General features: G+C 39.2%; 1 protein-coding gene across 2 annotated transcripts in view; it reads left to right on the top strand.

The window, feature by feature from the left end:
* Positions 1-274: 274 nt before the first annotated feature.
* Positions 275-23380, top strand: part of EML1 (EMAP like 1) — a 103158-nt gene continuing 80052 nt past the window's right edge. For both annotated transcript variants that reach the window (XM_067555064.1, XM_067555063.1), the window contains exon 1: positions 275-491. In XM_067555064.1, the coding sequence (XP_067411165.1) occupies positions 425-491 (67 nt within the window). In that variant the 5' untranslated portion in view covers positions 275-424. The remainder of the gene's footprint in view (positions 492-23380) is intronic.

The following is a 23380-nucleotide window of genomic DNA, read 5'->3' as shown; positions in this document are numbered from 1 at the left end:
CCCCCCACGGGGCAAGGAAAGCACCGCCCCCCATCAGTGAGGGAAGCAGAAGCAGCCCCGCTTCCCTCACCCCAACCAGGAGACGGAGCCGCTAATTAACCCCCTGAGCCTCAGTGGGGGAGGCTGAAGCAGCTCCCCCCCCCCATCACACGGGAGAGGAGAAGCAGCCGCTGCTCTCCCGCTACCCGCTTCTTTCCCGTCACTGGGAGAAGCGGGGTCTCTCCCCCCCCCCGCCCCCCGGCAGAGGAGCAGCAGCAGCCCAAGCCCGCGCGGAGTGCCTGCGTTGCTATGGTAACTGACAGAGGCAGGCAGCAGGCCGGCCCCAGCCGCCTCAGCTCCTCGGTGTGTGGGTGAGAGGCAGCTGGGAGGGAGCCGCCGCCAGCGCCGGACAGACAGAGGCCGGGGGAGCGCGGAGAGCCGGGACATGGAGGACGGATTCTCCAGCTACAGCAGCCTCTATGACACTTCCTCGCTGCTCCAGTTCTGCAACGGTGAGAGAGGGGGCTCGGCCCCGCGGGAGCCCGCCCGGGTGCGGGGCTCGGGCTGCTCCCGCGTGGAAGGGGGGGGGGCCTGGGGACGGGAGAGGCAGCCCGGGCTGCGGGGAGCTGCCGTCTGCCAGCCGGGGCTGAGTGCGGAGCAAGGACCGGGCTTGGAAACCGGCCCCCGCCGCCCGCTGGCTGGGGGCTCTCCCGCGAGGGCCTGCCCTTGGCGCCTGTGGACAGTCGCCTCTGCCGGCTAAACCGTGGAGCTCTCGATTCCTAACTCAGCTGGAGAGGGAGGGGAAACTTTGCCCCGCCGCCCGGCTCCTTCCCTCCGCGCGGAGCCGGCCACGTTTGCTTTGCGGCTGTGCGCGCGCGGAGGGAAGGACGGCCCCTGCGCGGAACTTCTTGGGCATCTGCTTCGTTCGCGGGCGTGGGTCTGTAGTCGCGATCTGCTCTCCTCATAGAGCGAAACCGTGGAGCCCCCACGACCCTGCACGTCTGCATTTAACTGTGCATGAGCCAGAAGGAGCCACCACCTTGCTGGTACACACCATGTCCAACGGACACGTGTTTATTTCACATCCTCCTGTCTTATATGAAGCGCGCGGGGGGGGGGGGGGGGAGTTGAAAGTTGTAAGTGATGTGCATTAGGTAAAGATTTTCTCTCTGGGCGTTTGATGCTTTGTCTATTGCTGGAGATGTGTTACATTTGTGTGCTGATCCCAAGTGAGGCTATTTTTAGGATAAAATGCCGGTTTGAAACTAAACCCATCAGTTTCTAAGTTCTGTAGTTTCTGACATATTTCTTAGGAGGGATTTGTTCAAATCGCAGTTGTGCTTGGATGGCCACATGAAAGAAATGCAGCTTGACTTGCAATAAAAGAGTGTAAAAAAGAAGGAAAAGGGGAATAACCAATACTGTAAGAGAAAATACAATTGGCCTTGGAGGGTGTTTGGAGGAATGTTTATTTTAGCTAACTGCTGTTTGCTGCTGCTTGGGGAAATATTTTAAGTTAACTTTAAAGTAATATAAAATAAAAAAATAACGCTAACAATAAAATGCATCAAAATGTAAAGAATTTTTCATTGCAAATCTTACAACCCAGATAAAAATGTTTGAGATTTGTTTATTCCTTAACACTAAAATTGTAAGTGTAAATTCAGTATTTTATCTTAAAAGTTTTACTAAATATTCCTTCTTCCCCAGATTCCTAGTAATAATTGACCTAATTCTTGCTGTTCAAGTACTAGCAAGAAGGAAATGTTAAATTGTAATACCACAGTTGCAACTTCTCTTCAACAAATCTTGATGATGATGATGATGATGATAAATTCTGACTGATTTTTCTAGGGGGGGAAACTAAGCTAACAGGGAATCCTAATACTTATGGAACATAAGGATATGTGAATACTTTTTAGAATGTTGAGAATACTATGCATGATCCAAATGTACTATATTGCTATGTGTTACATACACTTTATTTTCTGCACCCCTGAAAACATTAAACTAACCCTTTTTTGTGTTAGTACTATTGTCTATTGGTAGACTTTTACATTATGCTTAAATGTAAAGAATAATTAATTCTGTTTCCAGGGATGAAATACATAATAGTTTATACTTTAGCCTCTAAAATATTATAGTGAGTTGTTTTGCTGAGCAAAATTTCTTGGTTACTTTCCTTTTAAATCATTAGTGATAAACATTTGTGAGCTTTAATAGATGTCCCTCTGAACAGGTTAACAAGAATATTATAATGTTGGACATAAATTTCCCATATTGATTTTGTTACGCTGGATATATCACTGTGAATGCTGTAAATATGGTACAGTACATACTACACAAAGGTTTAAAATCACATTTCATCCCTTCCATATTAACAGTTTGAAGCTGTAATACTGGATGAATGAATAATTTACCTGTTTCTTTTGTAACATAAGACTTCTAGGTATTCTTTAAATCATTTAATAGCAGATATAACAAATTGCATAATAAGTTAGTCCGTTTTATGGGGCAATGTGCATGTATATTTTTCTGTGTATAGGAGGAACAAATGGCTTGATCCTGCAGCTTTTCCTCATATGAATTAGTCTTCAATGAGACTTTCTAGGTGGGTGAGGTAATATCTTTTATTGGACCAACTTCTCTTGGTGAGAGAAACAAGCTTTTGAGCTTACACAGACCTCTTCAGTGAGACTAATTTACATGATGAAAGGCTAGAAATTGGACCCACATTCTCTGCCCTGAGGGGATCAGATAATTCAGACAGACCCATATGGCCCATGAGAAAACAATAAAGACAGAAGATGCCAATGGAGGTGTTGTGTTTGAAAGAGGAAAGATTGCTTTGTGGGCATGTGGGAAGCTCTTGCATGCATAATGGATTGGTGTGAAAGATGGTATGAAGCTGAGAGTAGGAGAGAGAGTAACAGAGAACAGTTAGAAGATTGGGACAGTATAGACTGGAAGTGTTAGAGATTTGAGGAGGAAAGATACTTAGTTGGAGCCTCAGAGAGGAACACGGTTTCAAAACCTGCATGTTGTATAGAGTGGCCTAGGGAAAAGTAAGATGTGAGGAGGGCAGATAGGTAGAACTTTCAAAGATAATCAATGTGAGTTTCAAGGTTTTCTGTGTTGAGAGGAAAGGATTCATTTTAGTATTGTAAGTGAAGAAATTATGGGCTATATTGACAGCTTGGAACTGAGGGGTAAATGGACAAAAGAAAAATCAGAGATGCATGCACCAGGCAGGATTAAATGTGTTTGATGAAGAGAACAGTGTAATGATCAGAGTAATTAGAAAAAAGAAGATGAGGAGAAGAAGCAGGAGGAAAAATAAGCTTTTTCAGTTTAATTTTGAGTTGACTTGCTTGTTAAAGCAAGTGCTCCAGCCTTTTCATTTTATGGAACACCAGGAAAGGTTTAATAGACCATAGTTTGAGAACCACTATGTTAGTGGGTGGAAATGTCAGTCAGGAGTCACAGATTCTATTTCTGGCTCTGCCACTAACTCATATTGTGACCTTGGGAAAGTTGCTTAATTTCTTTATGCCTCAGTTTCCTTATCTATAAACCGGGAGCAAATAGTGCATCCTTACTGTAGTGGGGTTTAGTAAGTTAGTTTGCAAATCACCTTCAAGATCTTCAGAAGAAAGTCTCTATAAATGTGCAAAATATTTTATTGTTTAAAAGTTAAATGGTGCATGTGTACATATTGCTTTTCTTCAAGTAAGACACTACCAGTTCCTCCTATTTGATTACTCTCTTGCACAGGTTGGTCATAAATTACATTAAAGCACCTTCTAGGCAAGCAGAGCAGATTTTATATCACATTCATAATTGACTTGGAATGTTAGAAATTAGATCTTGGATAATATTTCTCAGGTTTGGTTATGGAGATCTTATCTAATATTAGAATAGCTTTGCTATTATTTTTAGGAAGGAAGCCATTAAGTTTACCTTACATACAATTAATCACTGTTCGATTAATTTGTTCTCTAAATTAAAAAAGCAGCATTGTTGAATTAGTGAGAAAGATGTTCAGATCAAATACCATTTCTACAAATAGAAGAGGGCATGGAAGTATTAAAAGTGGGATTATGACTGTTAAGTAAATTTGTTCTTAAACTTGCATTTCAGCCCTCTCTCTGTTTTATTAATTGTTTTGATAGGGAGAATCTTCCTGGATGTGGAGGTACACTGACTAAGTCACACAGGAATTACACAGCACCTTTCTTGCCACCAGCTGAATTCTGAGATGCAGGAGTGAGCAGGAGTGACTGTACTATTTGTAACCCGGGAAGTGGGCGAGCATGAGCCCACCCACTGCTAAAGGCCCCTGCCCCTTAAGGGAAGGAGTCACTAGACCCCACAACTAAGTGCGTGGGACAGGTAGGTCAGGGAAGCAGTTAGGATGTGGGCAGAGGTTTGCAAACTGCATGGATTCACTAATCACAGTTCCATGTATAGGAGTTGTAGTAGCCAGTGTGACCCACTGCACATCCTCTGTACTTTAGAAATAGCTATGGACCTATTTAATGAGTGTTCAGTACCCAGGTGATGGAATTCAGGCCTCCAGTGTTTCTAAGTTCTGCAAAATACCCATTTACTCAAGGTTTGCACAGGGTGTGAGCTTTTTATCCTTAAATCCTAATACAGCACTTTAAACATCAAGAGTGTCACAAATCCAGACAGTTAGCTAGAGGATGAAAGTGAAACTGTCAAATATTTATTTCTGCAACTATAGACTTTTTGCATGAAAATACACTTTCAAATGTAGAATTTGTTTGTGTAGAACAGCCAAAAATTAATAAATTTTACCTCAGCAATGTGGTGGAATGGGCCAGCTGATAAATTACATTAATCTTCCAAGCTTATCCTAAATTTATATCTGATCCCTTATATGAAATTCATGTTAGAGTTTTTATGAAACCCTGATTTTGCAAAGGATGCCATGACTTTAATTAAAACAGGGTTTACTTATATATCAGAAGTAGCGGTGGTGCCTTAAACTCTGAAGTTTCCTAAAGTGGTAGGCTAAGTAGTAAGACACCTTACCCGCAATATTGAATTTTTATTTTTCATTTATATAAGTAAAGACAATAAGACTGCAACAGAAAGAAAACACAAAGGATCATCTGCTAGTGAGATTTTGCCATATAATATCTCTGTGTGGCCACATTGGCAGCAACTGGTAAAGTCACAGAAAAATTGTTAATTTCAGGGGAGAAAATAAATTAGCTTGGGCCCTGGTTCATGTGATTGTGGTCAGCTTCAGTTGTTTGTTCAATTTATATCCATCTTAAGTGCCCATTTGAACAGTCTTACAAACATTAAAACTCAGAATAATAAATACAATCACCAATTGCAATATAATAAAAATAGACTACCCATACTTTTTAATAGTTACCCACACCGAGCGAAATAAATAATTATACTCTGCTTCTTACTAAATGCCTCTAGGTGGAGATGAGTGTAGCAGAAGAATTTGGAGAGAGCCAAATCCAGAGCCAAGGAACTTTAATGGCGAATGCCCTGCTGACATCTCTCTCCCTTTAAACTTAAGTGCCTCTGCTGATCACAATTGTAGCAGCATTGTGCAATATTGGATGGATGAGGATATTAGCAATGGGATATAGAGCCTATTCACCTTCAGATACTAGTTCAAATCTAGCAACAGTTGGTAGTGACAGAAATTGTTGGTAGTGACAGAAAGTCCGTGATTGCTTTCCAGGGATGATGTGCAATGAATTAGGTCTTAATTCAGTTCTCTGTGGACAGATGTACACATCACAATACTCTCTGCACTGGCACTACTTGATGCTCTTGTTAGTCTCAGCAGAAGCCAAAAATTGAATAGGACATAGATACTAAACTGTCTCACCTCTTATTCCTAGACCCATTTCCTCCAGGAGTGTATTTTGAATTCACATGGAGAAGCTTGCAGTGCTTGTATCAGTTTTGTAGATCAGTGGAAGTATTCAGTAGCTAGAGCTGCTAATCTTGTATCTTCAGTGAGTGTTAATTTCATACCTTATAATAAAAAGTGCTAATGGATGAAACTTTATTCTTTTCTTTGGTATTTTCCTTTCATCTTTCCTATTGCCTTTTAAAATAAGGCCATTAAATTAAAGTAACAGAGAATCTATCTTTTGATACCTCAGTGTTTGTACCACAAACTTTTGAGGATGTGTAGAATGTCAGGTAATTTTTAATCAAACATTTATACTCACTCATTGAAATTCACTGCAGTGTGGAGAGCCACACAAAGCCCTTGTGCACCACATATCTACTGCTTGCAGAGGGCTTAATGGCATGAAAGCAAAGTGCAGAGGCCCTTGTATGTATGCTGAACTGGGCTGAATTTCACTTACAAACATTACCCAGTTTTCTTCAGAAGCAACACTATATTAAGGGTGGACTAATAAAATACTACACAAGTTTAATTTCAGGAACAGACTCCCTCCCCTTCCCTGCCCCCCATGTAACAGTTTATTTTTGAGGTCACAGATCACTGTGTAATTGCTGATTGATTTACAGAAGAACCAGAGAAAGTTTTAAAAATAGCATCTATGAACTATTATAAATGATACAATTCCTTCCCCACCCCCCCACCACACCCTCCTCAAAAATAGCCTGCATAAACCCAAAATATTACACATTTCTTTATGTGATAAATGTCTGTGGAATACAGTTGTATAATATGAAATAGAACTTAACTTCCAATAAGGTATGTTTTCATGATTGATATTCCTGGACCCAGTAAAGTTCAAACATATATATAATATATATATATATATATTTCAAACATATATATATACTTTTTTTTTAAAGTCACTAATTGGTATTATAAGCCTGCCTCTGTATTGAGCTATTTATTGCCAAATCACAGATTTTTATACAGAAGCTCATTCCTAGACATTGATAGTGTTAATTCTAGTTTGTTACAATTTAATAAAAACAGAAGCTATTTTAATCCATGTTTTAACACTGTATTGGCTTAGAAAATATAGCATCTGAATAAGGGAGAATTTTACAATAATAGTCAATCTTCATTAGGAAATCTGTGTCAGTGTGGATAATATGAAGTGAAACCATTAGTATCAATAATTTGATCATAAATAAAACAACATTCAAAATTGTAAATTAAAGCATTGGGCTCTCACTGGGAAATCATGTTTTATCTGATCATCAAGGAGTTATTTAAAAATTAGTGGTACATTACAATGCTGATAAAATGTGTTTTAATTTTTAATTAATTATGCCAAAATTCATTTTTGTGCTGAAGTCTAAACTGCATGCAGACAATTTAAAATGGATTTACATTTTCTTTAGAAGTCAATTATTAAACCATAAGTCAAACAATTCTATATTATTAAGTCTTAGTAAGTTTTATTCTGATTTTTTTCCCCTGGAAGCTTAAGGTGAAATATGTCATGTTGATGTTGCAATTACTTTTCTGTCACTGGGATCTTTCCTAGACCATAGTGGAGAATTTTTACTTTTCATTCTCATGGATGTAGGAGATGGTTGGGGGGAATAAATAGGGAAGTGGTCTGTAATAATCTATTTAGCGTTATTTGCAATGGACACATTAATCATGTCAATAGAAGCAACTGCAAGTTCATGAAAGGGGCCAAACTTTGTCTCAGCTTGTTCATCCTCCATGAAACTAAATTTAAAATGCTCATCCATTACATGATTAAAATGCAGAAGTAGCTCCTTGGGGATTTTCAGGGGGATGGGGTGGGGATAATGATATGTTAGCATGATTTCACTGAATTAGTTATTTGGAAAGTAATTAAGTGAGATTGCCCACAGTCCATTACTTTCAATGAGTGAAATCTGACATGGTCCATCATTTTCTTGTCTTCCCTTGAAATGACCTATGATTGAATAAATATAATCTGCTTGTACTAAAATTTGTATCAGAAATCTCAGATAATTGCCTTATTGAGTTTTAAATCTGAGATAAACATCTGATGTTAATATACAATTTGCATTCATTAACTGTATTGCTACTATAGTTGTTTGTAAAATTATGTAAATATCTTGTGGGCAGGAGGGAAATAAAATTTATTTTTATTTATACCTTTATAATCTGGCAGACTACACTCTTGCATATTGCATGTTCCATCTTACACTTAATAAATGTTAAAGCTGCCTGAGCATCATATTCTCCTTTTCAAATACTGTCCCCAAGAGTCTCCTAGAGCCAAGTTCTCAGAAGTTTAAATTGGAGCTAAATCTTGCATGAGTGAAAATTTGAACATGAAAATAGAGCAAATATGTCTATGATAATTATACCTAGAGCAGGTAAAATAGTCAAAAAAATTTCATGAAAATCTTTGTAAAATTCTTATATTTTATCCAACCACACTGAAAAAACTTTAAATCTCCAACTGTAATTTTTACACAAGGAGTGGGTGACAGCAGTATGAGCAATAAGAAGTCAAGACTCGAAATTACTGGAGGTTTCAGGAGGTTCTGCTACTCCTGTCAAGAGCATTATTGGAAACGTTGTTTTTACAAACAGCAAGCAAAACTACCATTCTAAAACTTGAGAAATACTGATAGTCACACTTAATTGAGGTAGCTGGGGTTAGGGTCTTCTGGAAGATGGGTTGGCTGGCTAGCTTGTTGGGGGTTGAAGTTCAGATTAGTTTTTATTAAAAATATTCCCTCCATCCCTAGCTGTCATACACTGCCATATGCCTGTGTTATATTTTTCCAAAGATAGACCAAAATTATAAGTTGGTGACAGCTGTGGGTGCTCAACTCATCTGAAAAATCAGGCCAGTATTATTTAGGTCCCTAAATATGGTTTCAGAAACCTAAATTAAGGCACCCAAGTTTGCAAATTTTGTTCATATATTAAATCAACTTTTTTTATAAAAGGTTTTGTGTAACAGAGGTCTCTCTTCTGATCCAAAGGTAACATATTGAAAACAATTATATTCAGTATAGTTTGTTTGGGGGCTAGAGAATTTCTGGCGCTATTAAAGTCATGGTAGTTTTGCCATTGATTTCAGTAGGGCTAGAACTTCAGTCTCTGAAATCAGTGGCAAAACTCACACTGACTTTAATAGGGCCAGGATTTCACCCAGAATTCTGTGCATTACTAAATGTAATATATACTTAATATACACAAGTTATCTGTAGGAGGTATTCACTTACTGTTCTAAGCAGCTGTTACGTATCATCCCAGAGGTAATTTTATTTCAGTAGGGGGTGAAGTAATTTTCTCTGTGTGAAGTTATTTTTATAAACTTTGATGGGATTCTTTTGGATGAAAGGTTTTATACATAATATTATTTATTATTTTTAAGTTAACTACTTATGTGTGTGCAGGACTGGGGACCTTACTGAGTAATGCTTCTTAAGGCAAGCTCCCTCAACTCACACTGAAGTTAATCTCATGAGGTGGTCAGCACCTCAGAAGATTGAGGCTGAATGGCCTGATTCAGAAAAGTACTTCAGAATGTTTTTAAATGTTGTCCTGAATAGGATGCTTTCTGGAATCAGTGCATTTATGAGCAAAAACAGTTTAAAAGAAAAAAGGAAGGACAGTGCATTACAAAGTGTACCTGATTTAATTTTGTTAGTTGTCATTCATTTTAAATTATTTATATTTTTACATTCTTTATATTAAGCATTATATTTATAAAAATACTAAAATCTTAATAATTGAGCCCCTACGGTAGTCTGGTATATGGTTTTGTGATTCCTCTGATATATTTACTGAGAAGTGAGGAGAGACCACCAACTATTTTATGTAGATTATAAATTTTTGTGGTATTGCAAATATGGATTTTTGAGGCTCTGCTGTACATTTTTTTTGAGTCAAGACTATTAAAAATGGTCAATTACACAACAAGTCAATTAAGGACTCTGGTTGCACTTGAACAGTTTTATCGATCCAGAACCTTTATCAAAATTCTTTTTCAATAATCCATTGTAAAAAGGGCAGATGGAAAATTCATGATGAAAAATGTAATAGCTCTAGATTCCTTTAGAACAAAAGACCAGTGTGTTACACTGAATTAAGCCCCAATCCTGTAATATGTAGTATGAGGACAGACTGCTGCACTTGTGCCTTGTCCCAGTAATTTTAATGTCCATAGCGGTCTGCTTGCCCACTACCTATTGCAGGATCGATGCCTTATTTTATAGTTTGTTACTATCTCTGTTTCTAAGGCTGAATAAACAAGAACATCAGAAAGTTATTTCTATTCTTGGAATATGGTTGATTGCCATAAATGATAACTGGGTATGTTTTTACTTCACTTTATATGTCAAGGAAATGTCCAAAAGTCTCTTAGAATGTAATATCTATTTATTTATATAAAACATTATTAGAAGAAAACTTTCACAGGTTTCTTTCAATAAATTACTATCTTTTTGGTGTTAGGAAAATAGGTTACAAACACTAGATTGGTTTCTGATTTCCTTTAATAGCACATATTTTAGCTGACTATATCAAATGTTATGTGCACATCAAATATAACATGGGAATAAATATTCAGTTATGGATTTAAAAATATGTCCATAGGTCATATTACTTTACAGTTAAATTATTCTTCATGTTTTATAGTTAAAATTCAGTAATTTGTATTAAAAGTTGAAGAAAATAGTTTAACTCAGCGAGGCTGTCACAAGGATATTGTGAGATGGGGACTTTGCCTTTAAGTACTGAGCTTCCCAGATAGTCTGGGCAGAGCATTATGAAGATCCTATTATGCACAGCCAGTTAGAATGGAACACATAATAAAGTAGATCTCCTGCAAGCACCTTAAGCACTGAGTGATCACTGAGCAGCACAGATAAATATTTACATTTAATTGCTTTGTATTGTGTTCATGGCTTTAAGAATATTTTAAATCCTTAATAGTAGCCTGTTTTATCTGAATATCACTGGCATGCCACTAGTAAAGCAGCAGATGTGACAGAAGAAATGGGAATGCCAGAGTGAACAGTAATGAGTGAATAATTGCCCATCCCCTAGCTGTAATTTCTGGGTAAGGACTAGAACTATGGCTGAAAACCTCTTACCTCATGAGATGGTCTTAGAATTAAGGATGTGGTTTATTCATGTTGAAGGAGTGTGGGGGAATACATTCCACTGACCCTACTATTTCATGGTTTTTTCAGGGCAAAACTGGAAAAATAAAAATTGTTTTTGTATGTATCTTTGTCTGGTTTGGTAAAGTTTGCTCTATCTCTATTTAACACACATTTGAATAAACATCAGTTTATTATTTTTTTAAGCATTATGAAGATAAAAAACACCACACGAGAATTTTTTTATGTGTGTATGGATAAAATAAGACACCACCACAGATCAGGGAAGATGTCTGAAGGATGTGAAAGAGGATAGATATCCTCTTGACATGTTAGGAGATGGGGAAGTGTGTAGGGCTGCTGAGGGGAAGGCTACCTGGAGATGTGGGAGCCTGAAGCCTGGGTGGCAGCTTGTAGCTGGGGAGAGAGATTATATTGAAGGAAAAGAGAGGTTTGAGACACCCATATGGGTGTGTGGAACAGTGAGGAAGACCATTGAGTATAGACCGTTGGAGTATAAGTGAGAGTAAAGAAACAACTTTTGGCTACTGCAGACTTGATTTAGGTTTGAGTCTGGTACATAAAGATAGAAGGTTCCCAAAAATTGTATATATCCTCAACAACCCAGTATTGGATTAACACCGTAGCTCAGTTATTAGGGAAATACTTGTACAAAGAGACTTCTTTCATACCTTAAAAGCGGAAGAGTGGCTCAGCAGTAACAAATTCCCTGGATAAAATGTGTGTTCTGCCCTTATAAATTCAAACCTGAGCTTCTTTAGCTGAAGCACCCTACTGAATACAGCTGACATAGTGAAGAGAGCAATATAGCTGGGTCATAGCCCAATTTAGGGACTTAAAGGTGAAGACCTTTTCCTGAAAGTGGATCCTGTAGTGGCCTCAAATATCTATTGAGCAAGAGGGACTCAACAAATAAGGATCCCAAGCAAGAGAAATCACCTGTCTAGTCTAACCCTATAGAATCTAAATGAGTGGAGTGAATAAAGTCAGCTAAAGTGGCTTTATTGACTCCTTCAAGGTTTTGTAGGCTTAGTCATATTTGACAGATAAATTCAGAAACACTTTCTTTGGCTGCTAACCTGCCAACCCAGGCAATTATGGCTCAGAAGGTGATGGGGATATGTGTATATAGAGTGAGATGGATGTACATTAGTTTTTTTCCCTTACTATTTTTATTTTTGTATGAATTTTAACTTTTAAAATAAATGCTTACCCTCAGGAGCTTTTGGTATCTGCTGAACTTGGCAGCTTCATCTTTAACTTGTGTCTCTAGGCATATTCAGTATGAAGTCTTTGAAGTAGCTGCAGCCCGGCTGAAGCTGCTCTGAAGAGGGGGATGGGGAAGGACAATACAATACACATTTTATCACTTTTTTCTCTGCAGAGTGGTTTGAGCCAGGCAACTATTTCAAAGACTTCATGCAAAACACCACGTGACTTTGACTATGTGCCAGTTTCAGCAGACACCAAAGATCTTAGAATTCTAAAGAACCTGGGGCCTCAAGTGGTTTCATTTTAAGTGGATTACACTCAACTGAAAAAATAGAACCATTGCAGAATTTGTCAAGTTTTAAAACATTACCCAGCTCTAGTTTTAGAAGTGGAATACCACACTCCACAGAAAGGCAATATGGTCTAGTGAATTGAACACTGAGTCTAGGAGGCAGAAACTCCAGAATGCTTATCCTGACTGTTTGGCTTTGGGCAGGTTAATTAAGCTCTTTCTGTGTAGTTTTTACTTCTGCAAAATGGGATAATGTTACCTACATCACAGGGTTGTTATAGGGATTAATTAAATATATGTAAAGTGGAGTACATTGTAAATATTCAATATTATTTACTACTCCATGTTACAGGGTTATGAGATTTATAATCTGCTGCTTGTGGTCCAAGACTTTTGAGATCATGTTTTACCATTTCATGTGAGGCATGTGCCTCCTCAACACTGAATGTTGTTACATGGTTCCTCGCAGAGGACACAATTTTAAATTGATTGATTTGGTTCAGTTTAGAGCTCTGAAGATCCTCTTCTTCAGAGTATGAGATTTTGTTTCTCAGTCCTTGTCCTGATGGTCAACAGATTAGGATTTTATTTAGTGAAGCACAGTTGGTTTTCATTGGTTTAACCTAATTCTATAATGTCTCCATTTTCATAATGACTCCTGTACATTATGAAAGTCTTGCCATGACTGAAACTTTAATTGCTTCTGTCATTTCATGTTACTGTTATAAACTTGTTTTAGAGAACAGTTTAATTAATCTGCTGATTCTAGTTGCAGGTTACCATAATAGCTTCTAACGATCTTTTCTTCAATTTGTTAAATATTTACTCACTTTTTTTTACAAAGTATAGCAATCCTTTATATTGAAATAAACTTGTAAAGCTGTACAGTAAGATTTAAAACATTCTCTATATTAGAAAGTAATATTTTACAGAAACTGAAATTCAGTAGGATCTTTTGATATGCAAATTTAGATGGTGATGTAAGGTCAAAATTATCTCAACATGGCTGCATCCAGGGAAGAATCTTAGAATAATTTAACTGCCACTGGGACTATAAAACTTGGGAGGTTCTTGGACCTTTTGTAGGCTCTTACAGCCAGAGATGCAACATCACACTGAACAAAGCAGTATTCTAAAAATGACATTTTCCAGCAGTAAAAACAACGAGAGTTCTGTGGCACTTTAAAGACTAACAAATTTAATATTTGCAGGCATAAGCTTTCGAGAGACTTCAGCTCTCTTCTTCAGATGCAGTAATACAGAAAATAGGTAACAGAGAGGCATCTTATAGATATCCAGGTGCATTGAGAACAATGGGGGAGGTGGAGTCCGGTACTTAAGACCTAATGACGACCATTGAGTAGGAGGTAAGAATGGGTGAGCAAAGTAATTTACCTTCGGTAGTGAGATAGCCACTGCAAGTGTCTGTTTAAACCCAGTTTGAATGTGTCAAGTTTGCAGATCATTTCTAACTCAGCAGTTTCTCTTTGAAGTCTGTTTTTGGGACCTCCCCCATTGTTCTCAATACACCTGGATATCTATAAGATGCCCCTCTGTTACCTATTTTCTGTATTACTGCATCTGAAGAAGAGAGCTGAAGTCTCTCGAAAGCTTATGCCTGCAAATATTAAATTTGTTAGTCTTTAAAGTGCCACAGAAGTCTAGTTGTTTTTGCTGTATACAGACTAACACGGCTACCCCTCTGGAACTATTTTCCAGCAGTGTTGAACTACTGATTATTTTTACATACCAAAGCTTGTAAAAATCATTGTATGGAGGCTTCATTGTGATTAAAAAATAGATTGTAAATAGAACTAAATATAATCAATATGTAACGTTATGTGTAGTTTTTCATTTTCCTTAATCCAGCATCTGCTCTCTCATGACCATCCAATAATGAACATGTATGCACAAAATGGAGGATATAATTTAAAGAGGAACCCAAAACCCAAAGGGAGTTATAAATAGGCTAGTAAATGACTGGATTTTATTACAGTGGTGCGGCAGTGCTCCACCAGTTACGGTTGTAACATGACTTCTGTTTAAAGGTCGACTTTTCTAAGTCCTCTAAAATCAACATGATGAATTGGGTTCCTCTGAAATTTGGTGTGCCTTGGTAGGATGCAGGTTAGGGTAATTGACCCAAATTTGGCATCATTTGAAATAGGACTTGTTGAGATACAAGCCCTAAAAAGTAGCAAAGTTTTCAAAATTTCTAGGTGGTTCTGTGTATGTGTGCACGTGCAAAACTAGAGACAAAACTATTGCTGTAAGTCTAAATCCTCTTGAGCTGTCAAGTTTTATTAAAGGTAGTGCGTGGCAGCCACCAAATATTTGGGGCACCCAAATTGAAAACGATGTTTAAGAAAATGTACATTTTTTATAGTACACATGTGCCAATACAGAAAAACAGCAAAAGGGTTTCCATTCCTACCATTTTATATGCTTTAATGCTAGACTCTTGCAAGTGCCTTAAAATCTGACTGGTTACATGGATTGCTTTGAAATGTAGTGTGCCTCATGGAGATGTAAGGTAGTATTAGTGATCCAAATTTGGAATCATTGAACCAAGGGGTTCCTGAGTCACAGGCTACCCCAAATCCTACTGAGGAAAATAGAAAGGAGCATAAATTCTGGTAAGTGTAAAAGTATAATTAAGCAAGCCAAAAAAGACCCTGATGCTGCTAGCAAAAGGCACAAAAACTAATAGCAATTTTTAAAAAAGTACATCAGAAATAAGAAGTCTACTAAACAATCCGTGGGACCACTGGATCTTTGAGATGCTAAAGGATCACTCAAGGAAGACAAGGCCATTGCAAAGAAGCTAAATGAATTATTTGCATTGGTCTTCTCCGCAGGGGATGTGAGGGAGATTCTCACACCAGAGCCATTCTTTAAAGTGACAAAATCTGAGGAGCGGTCCCAGATTAAGGTGTCAATAGAGGAGGTTTTGGAACAAATTGATAAATTAAACAGTAATAAGTCACCAGCACCTGATGGTATGCACCCAAGAGTTCTGAAGGAATTCAAATATGAAATTACAGAACTACTAACTAATTAACCTTTGTACCAGATGGCTGGAGGATAGCTAATATAACACTGTTTTCTAAAAAAGGATCCAGAGGTGATCCTGGCATTTATAGGCAGTAAACCTAATTTAAGTACCAGACAAATTGGCTGAAACTTAGTAAAGAACAGAATTATCGGACACATAGATTAACACAATATGCTGGGGAAGAGTCAACATGGCTTTTGTAAAGGGAAATCATGCCTCACCGGTCTATTAGAATACTCTGAGGGTGTCAGCAAACATGTGGACAAGGATGAGTCAGTTGATCTATTGTACTTGGACTTCCAGAAAGCCTTTAACAAGGTACCATACTAAACGCTCTTAAGCAAAGTAAACAGTCATTGGATAAGAGGGAAGGTACTCTCATACATAGATCGGTAACTAGTTAAAAGAAGAAACAAAGGATAGAAATAAATGGTCAGTTTTCACAATGGAAAGAGGTAAATAGCAGGGTCCTCCAAGGTTCTGTATTGGGACCTGTGCTGTTCAATATATTCATAAATGATCTGGAAAAGGGAGTAAACAGTGAGGTGGCAACATTTGCAGACAACACTAAATTACTCAAGATAGCGAAGTCCAAAGCTGATGCGAAGAGTTACAAAGGGATCTCACTAAACTGGATTACTGAGCAACAAAATGGCAGATAAAATTCAGTGTTCATAAATGCAAAGTAATGCTAATGTGAAAAAATAATCCCAACTATACATCCAAAATAATGGGGTCTAAATTAGCTATTGCCACTCAAGAAAGAGATCTTGGAGTCATCATGGATAGTTCTCTGAAAACATTTGCTAAATGTGCAGTGGCAGTCAAAAAAGCTAATAGAGTGTTAGGAACCATTAGGAAAGGGATAAATAATCAGACAGAAAATATCATAATGCCAGTATATAAAGCTATGGAAAGGCCCCACTGTGAATATTGTGTGCAGTTCTGATCACCCCATCTCAACAAAGATACATGAGAATTGGAAAAAGTGCATAGAAGGACAACAAAAATGATTAGGGATGTGGAGAGATTAAAACAAGGAGAGATTAAAAAGATTGGGACTGTTGAGTTTAGAAAAGAGATGACTAAGGGAGGATATAACAGAGGTCTATAAAATCATGAATGGTGTGGAGAAAGTAAATAGAGAAGTATTATATACCCCTTTACATAATACAAGAACCAGAGATCACCCAGTGAAATTAACAGGCAGCAGGTTTAAAATAAGCATAAGGAAGTACTTCTTGATGCCACGCACAGTCAATCTGTGGAACTCACTGTCAAAGGATGTTGTGAAGGCCAAAAATATTACTGAGTTAAAAAAAGAATGAGTTAAGTTCTTGAAGGATAGATCCATTAATGGCTATTAGCCAAGATGGTCAGTGATGCAACCCCTTGCTCTGGGTATTTCTAAGGGCTTGTTCACACTTACCCGGAAATTCAGCGGCAGTCGACGGGAGTTACGCAAACCACGCAGAATAGTTTGCGTAACTCCCGTCGACTGCTTCTGCGTGCTGTTCACATTGCGCTGAGCTGTTCCTGTTGGCTCAGCGCTACGCTAGTTGAGGCGGTGGACTTATTCAGTCGACTCCCTCATCGATTGAGCGGGTCTCACTGACCGCTCAATCAATCATGAAAGATCGATCTGGCGGTGGCGAATTTGCCGCCGCCAGAGTAAACATAGCCCAAGTCTCTCACTGCCAGAACCTAGGATTAGATGACAGGGAATGGATCACTCAATAATTGCCTAGTTCTGTTCATTCTCTCTGAAGCATCTGGCTCTGGCCACTGTAATTCACCCTTCAAATAATGTAACTATGGATAAATTAATCACAAGCCCCCACCTAAGTCAAAAGGACTGTGTGGCTGGAGGTTGCTACAGTTTGTGAGTCATATATGGCAAATTCATTTTGGAGGAATGTAATCAAAGTATTTTGGGGACTTGTGAATGTTTCTTGGGAGAGGAAGGGCACTGGGGTGGTGGAATGGGGGAATATGGGGAAATGAGGTTTGGGACTGAAGCAAGGGGAGTAGGGTTATGGGAAGAGAATAAATAGGGATGGGTGGTAGAGAAGGGGAAAGAGACTGGGGGCTCTTTGATGCAGAGGGATGTGTAGGTGAGCCATTTCCTTCCATAATCTCTCTTGATGTTTCCTGTTTAAAGAATGATGCTTCTAAATGGTCTAAAATTTGCATGCTTGTTTGGATTTTCTTGGCATTTGCTATATGGCATCATTTGAATCAGGGGTCCTGGAGATATAAGCCTGAAAAAATAGCCATTTTCCATAAAGTTTCTAGGTGAGGTTTCTTTGCACAGTGTTAGAGATTAAACTGTTACTGTGATGCAATGGAGTTTTGCCCAAGATAGTGCATGGCCCCACTAAGCCTTTGGGGGACACAAATTCTGAATGGTATTTAAGAACATGTACACTTCTACATTTGCATAGATGTGCAGTTTGGAAGGATTACTTTGCTCATGCACCAGTAAAGAAAAAACAGAGGGTTTCTATGTAACCACTTTATGATTACCTGCATAGTTTGAGGGAATGTACCAATATCATTTTTTTCTAGTCTGAACCTTTGTAAACCTGTGCAATAAAGATTTAATAACTCATGTTGCTTCTTACAAGTTGTCTCCATTATATTATAATGAGTTTTTATTTTATGGGGAGGTTTACTGTGAACACAGTAAATAGCCAGCAAACAGTCTAACCAAAATTATTGTTATATCAGCTGGGGAGAAGTCAGAGCCAGAGCACTTTGTATGGGGGTATGAGGTGTTGTGGCTGTGGAGGGGGCAGGAAATAAGGATGGATTGTAGGCAAGGCTGGGATGGGTTGGTTGAGAAAATCTGCATTTTACTAGCTCCTGGAGGAGATGTGGTGGGGGCAGCAAGTGGCTACATCCTGATCTTGGGGCAGTTTAATGTGGTGTTTCCAAAGTCACACAGCATGGAGATATGGAACTGACAGTGCAGGTACCTTGACTGCTGACTTGCCAACTTGTGGATTCTGGGCAATTCCTGTGTCAGAACATTACAGAAGTTTTCAGGAGAGCAAAGAGTACACCATGACATGGTGACTGCTGACTACAGGCTGATTTGGGTAAAGAGAGGTAGCCTGTTTTGCCTATTTGTAGTGCCCAACCACTGTCTTAAGAGGCTGTATCTACCAGATGTTGTGGTTATTCACTTGGGCGGAAATGGTCTGGGCCTTTGTCTGAAGTGTACACCAGAAATATGTATTGTATGAGAGCAGATTTGGACTGCATCAGAGATTTGTGTCCAGAAGCTGTGTTATTTCTCTCTGATTTGGCTGAGCATTTGCATAATTGCTACAGTGACAATATGAAAGCTATTAATAATTTTTGGAAAAAATGAATCAGAAATTGGAGGGTTCATGGCTGATGAGAAAATGTATATTGTGCGGTATAGAAACATTAGAAACCCTGACTTCTCACTGTTTCTCAGATATCTGGTATATCTGTTGGATATGGGTCAGATGATATTTCTCTCAAACATAAAACTGTCCATATATTGAAACAGAAACCATGCCTGGGATTTTTCTTGATGGCCTATCATAAATTTCACTCTCCCACCATTCTGAAACACGATCAGGATCAACATTTCTCTATAACATAGTAGTCCTTCACTCCAAGTACGGCATGTGAATCTGGTTACAGGAGGGTGGGAAGTAATGGCAACAGAAACATTTGTATACCATGGGATGAGGACTTCAGGGAGATGCTTTCCCAGCTTGTGGCAGGGGAGAGGTCTGAGTTCTAACTCCTATCAACAATATATCTTTTCCTGTTAAAAGAACTAGAAAATTAAATGGCAAAAAAATAAGTTAATGCAGAATTAAGGTAGGTTGGTGGTAAGTCATCACCTTGCAGAGCATTGGGTTGAGCAAAACTCAAATTTCTGAAAATCTGGAAACACACAGTAAAGTTTGCTTATGCAACATTAACTCTGCTCTCTTTCAGTAATGCCCCAATATGCCCCATTAACACATACACCTTTACCCCGCTAACCCCACATTGCTGAAATGTACAAGCTCTTCACCTCATTTTACAATCCATTCACTCTTACCCAAAGGATTCCAGCTAATATTATTAAAGGTCAAAAAGGAAGGAAGGAAAAAAAGAAAATTTTCTCTGGCCGCTTGTTCTCAGGTAAAGTCATGGGGGGAGGAGATCCTTGAAGCTTATTTAGTATTCGATGTAATCCCATGGGAAATGGATAAATGGGTGTTGTGCAGGTAACACAATTGAAGGTGAATCCAATTAGTGTTGGGTCCCATTCACTTAATGGAATTTTTCATGGGTTTAAGGAGCTACATTAGTACATCCATTTACATGATCAGTGACGTTGTGTGTGTGTGTGTGTGTGTGTATGTGTATGTATATTACTAAGGGTACGATTCTATCACGGGGGTCACAGATTCTGGGACCTCTGTGACTTCTTCTGTAGTGGAAGGGCAGGAGCAGCTGTCAGCCCTGGGTCCAATACACCAGCAGCCCCAGGCTAGAGCAGTGGCCAGGGTTGGGTCAGCCCCAGGGGGCTAGAGGAGCAGTGGACAGCCCCTGCTTTAGGAGCAGAGGCAGGGCTAGAGCAACGGTGGCAGTCAGTCCTGTGATTGCTGGAGCAGCAGCCACTGGCTAGCCCCCAGGCCACCGGAGCAGTGTCCAGCAGCTGCCAGAACAGCGGCTGGTAGTTGGCCCTGGGGCTGCTGGAGTAATGGCCCCAGGGCTAATGCAGTGGCAGGGGTTGGGTCAGCCCCTCTGGGGCTGGAGCAACTGCCAGCTCAGCCGCTAGTACACTCCAACTGTTAATCTGTTCCCCTCCCTCCCCCTGGGTATTTTTACTAAAGTCAGGGACAGGTCACGAGCTCTGTGAATTTTTGTTTATTGACCATGTTTGACACACTGCACCCTCATGTGCACCCTTATGGTGTGTTTGTGTATCATTCATGTTCACCTTTATAGTGCAGTTGTGTATTGTTTAATGTTGTATGTCATGTAAGATGTTTTTGGAATGCTCATGGCATACTGAACATTATTGTTATAGTAATATGTCTGTTGCAGTGTCCTGTATATGGTTATGAGGCTTCACTATGTAGTCTTCCCAAATATGTGTCTCATGGCTTGAGATAGAGCTAAGCAAAGCTCTTCAGAGCTGAAGGGCCATTCACTCCTCACTTGTATAGAACAGCCCAGCTCAGCATTCTGAGAACAAAGGACGAGCCTAGACATCAACAAGCAAATCCACAAAGAACCACAGTGTCTCAGGATGTGGAGAAAACCAAGCATGGATACTGTTTGTCACCTGACCCTGGAAGGCGGGGGCAAAGGGACATGTTGAAAAGGGGGAACATTTTGGCTGTGAGCTTTCTCTTCCATTTCATCTACAAACAACATCAAGCAACTGAAGTGTTGATCACAGAGGGAGGGCCTGGCTGGGAAGGACCAACCAGCCTGTGGTGAGAATCATAGAAGACTGTAAGGTTGCTGAAAGTGTTACGCTTAGTTTAGATTGTGATTTGTCTTTTATTTACTTTTGACCAAATCTGACCTGCTTTCCTCTGACTTATAATCACTTAAAACCTTTCTGTACTTAATAAATTTGTTTGTTTGTTTGTTTTATCTAAAACAGTGCATGTAGTTTAAGATGTATTAAGACTCCATTTGAAATGACAAGGCTGATGCATATCAATTTATTTGATAAATTGATGGACTGTTTATGAGCTTGCATTGTTCAGTGGGCAACACTGAACATTGTAAGATGGAAGTTCCTAGGGTTGTATCTGGGACTGGAGGTGTTTGCTGGGATCATTCTATTGCACAGTCCTATGACTGTCTGGCCAGAAGCACTCACCCACTGAACTGAGAGCTGCTTGCTTGCAGGAGGCTATGTGTGAACTGCCCAGAAGTGGGAGTTCACACAGCAGAGCAGAATGCAACGGGGTCCAAGAGTGAGGGATTGGATGACACAGCAATACACCAGTCCAGATTGCAGAAGGGAACGTCACACCACAATCTGTTCTTGACTTTTATTAAAAATAAGCATCTTAGAATCTTAATCTTATATATTACAAATGGAGCTGATAGCACTGCCTATTATTAAGGTTGGCCAACATTATAAGACCTTGTTTTCAGTTGCTTATAACTTTGCCAGTTTTAACTATTTTAGCTGAAATTTTCCATGCTTGATGTCTGCCTGAGACAGAATTATTTTGGAAAATTTCAGCCAAACTCAGGATATGTCTATACTGATGGCGGCAAAGTCGCTGCCGTCAAATCGATCTTTCTAGATTGATTGAGCAGTCAGTTTAGACCCGCTCAATCGATCAGGAAGTCGACAGTGGTAATCCACCTTCTCAAGTGGTGCAGTGCAGTGAAGACGGCATGCAGAAGGGAAGCACAGCAGTCGATGGGAGTTACGCAAGCTACTCTGCGTAGCTTGCGTAACTCCTGTCGACTGCCGCTGAAGTTCCAGGTAAGTGTAGACCAGGGCTCAGTGAACTGTTTTGAGAACTAAGCTAGGGAAAAAATACATTGTTTTGCCTATGTTAAAAAAAATTCTTGAGAACTTCCTTGAAAAGTTCTAGTGCCACTATGCATTGGTGGATGGACTTAAAATTTTGCAGGGGTTTCAATTATGTGTTATGGATGTACCTTTTGCAATCCCCATGAAAATCCACCCAAATTTGGCCAAGTTATAAGACTTTGAAAAATCACCATTTGCACATGCTCAGTAGAGTCTCCTGTGATTTTAGCAGCTAAAAGCTCTGAAGATTGTGTCCTCATTGAGCATTCTCAAGTCTCTCTCCACTCCTACCTGTGATTGGATGGTATATGTGCCATCTCTACAGAGTGACTGAGCATGCTTCACCCAGGTGCTAGAGGGATGAAGCCAGGCTTTCCCTATAATAATTGCTGCTGTGGGGCAAGGTGGGGCTGTGCATTAGAACTAAGAGTAAGGGAGTATGTCTCGTGTGCTCTCAGGGACAACCCCCTCCCCCACCTCATTTGTTGCAAAACTTGGAAGATATGTAGTGAATGAGGTAGAGGATTACAGGAAGAGAAAGGATGGCTTCATTGTAAAGATGGTTGAATACTGCTCTAGAAAATTGGATTGTATTCCACTGTGTGTCACAGAGTTCCTATGTGATGCTGGGACAGTCACTTAAATCAGACTTTTCAGAAGTGGTCACTAATTGTGTGTTCCTGTTTTTTCGGTTCCTGTCTCGAGACCCTAAATCTGATTTGCAGAAGTGTTGTACACTCACGGCTGCAACAGAAGTCAATGGGTACTATGATTTGAACATATAAAGTGCTGTAGCTATATATTGCTAAGTACTCTGAAAAATCAGGCCCTAGGCATTTCAGTCTAGATACCCAATGTTTAGTGGATACTTTTGAACTTAATCTTTGTGCCTTAGTTCCCATCTCTAAAATGGGGATGATATCAGCCCCTCACCTCACAGAGGTTTGTGAAAATAAATTAATACTTGTGAAGCACTCATATTCTGTATTGAGCACCATAGAAAAACCCATAAGAAAACTAATAATTCTGTCTTCAGACAAGCGTTTGACTAGTGTGTAGTAAAGAATGCTTGCAGCCACACATTGAACAATGAGGAGAAAACAAAATATTGAATAGCTGGTCATTAAGAAGAAAGATACTGGAATAAATGTTAAACAATCAATTTATAAGCACATAGAGAATAATAAGGTTATAAGGAATAGCCAGCTTGTATTTG

Source organism: Emydura macquarii, unplaced genomic scaffold, assembly GCF_026122565.2.
Source record: "Emydura macquarii macquarii isolate MOO-44397 ecotype Brisbane River unplaced genomic scaffold, CSIRO-AGI_Emac_v2 contig_1551, whole genome shotgun sequence".
NCBI classification, from domain to species: domain Eukaryota; kingdom Metazoa; phylum Chordata; order Testudines; family Chelidae; genus Emydura; species Emydura macquarii.
This window is presented reverse-complemented; position numbering and strand designations above follow the sequence as displayed.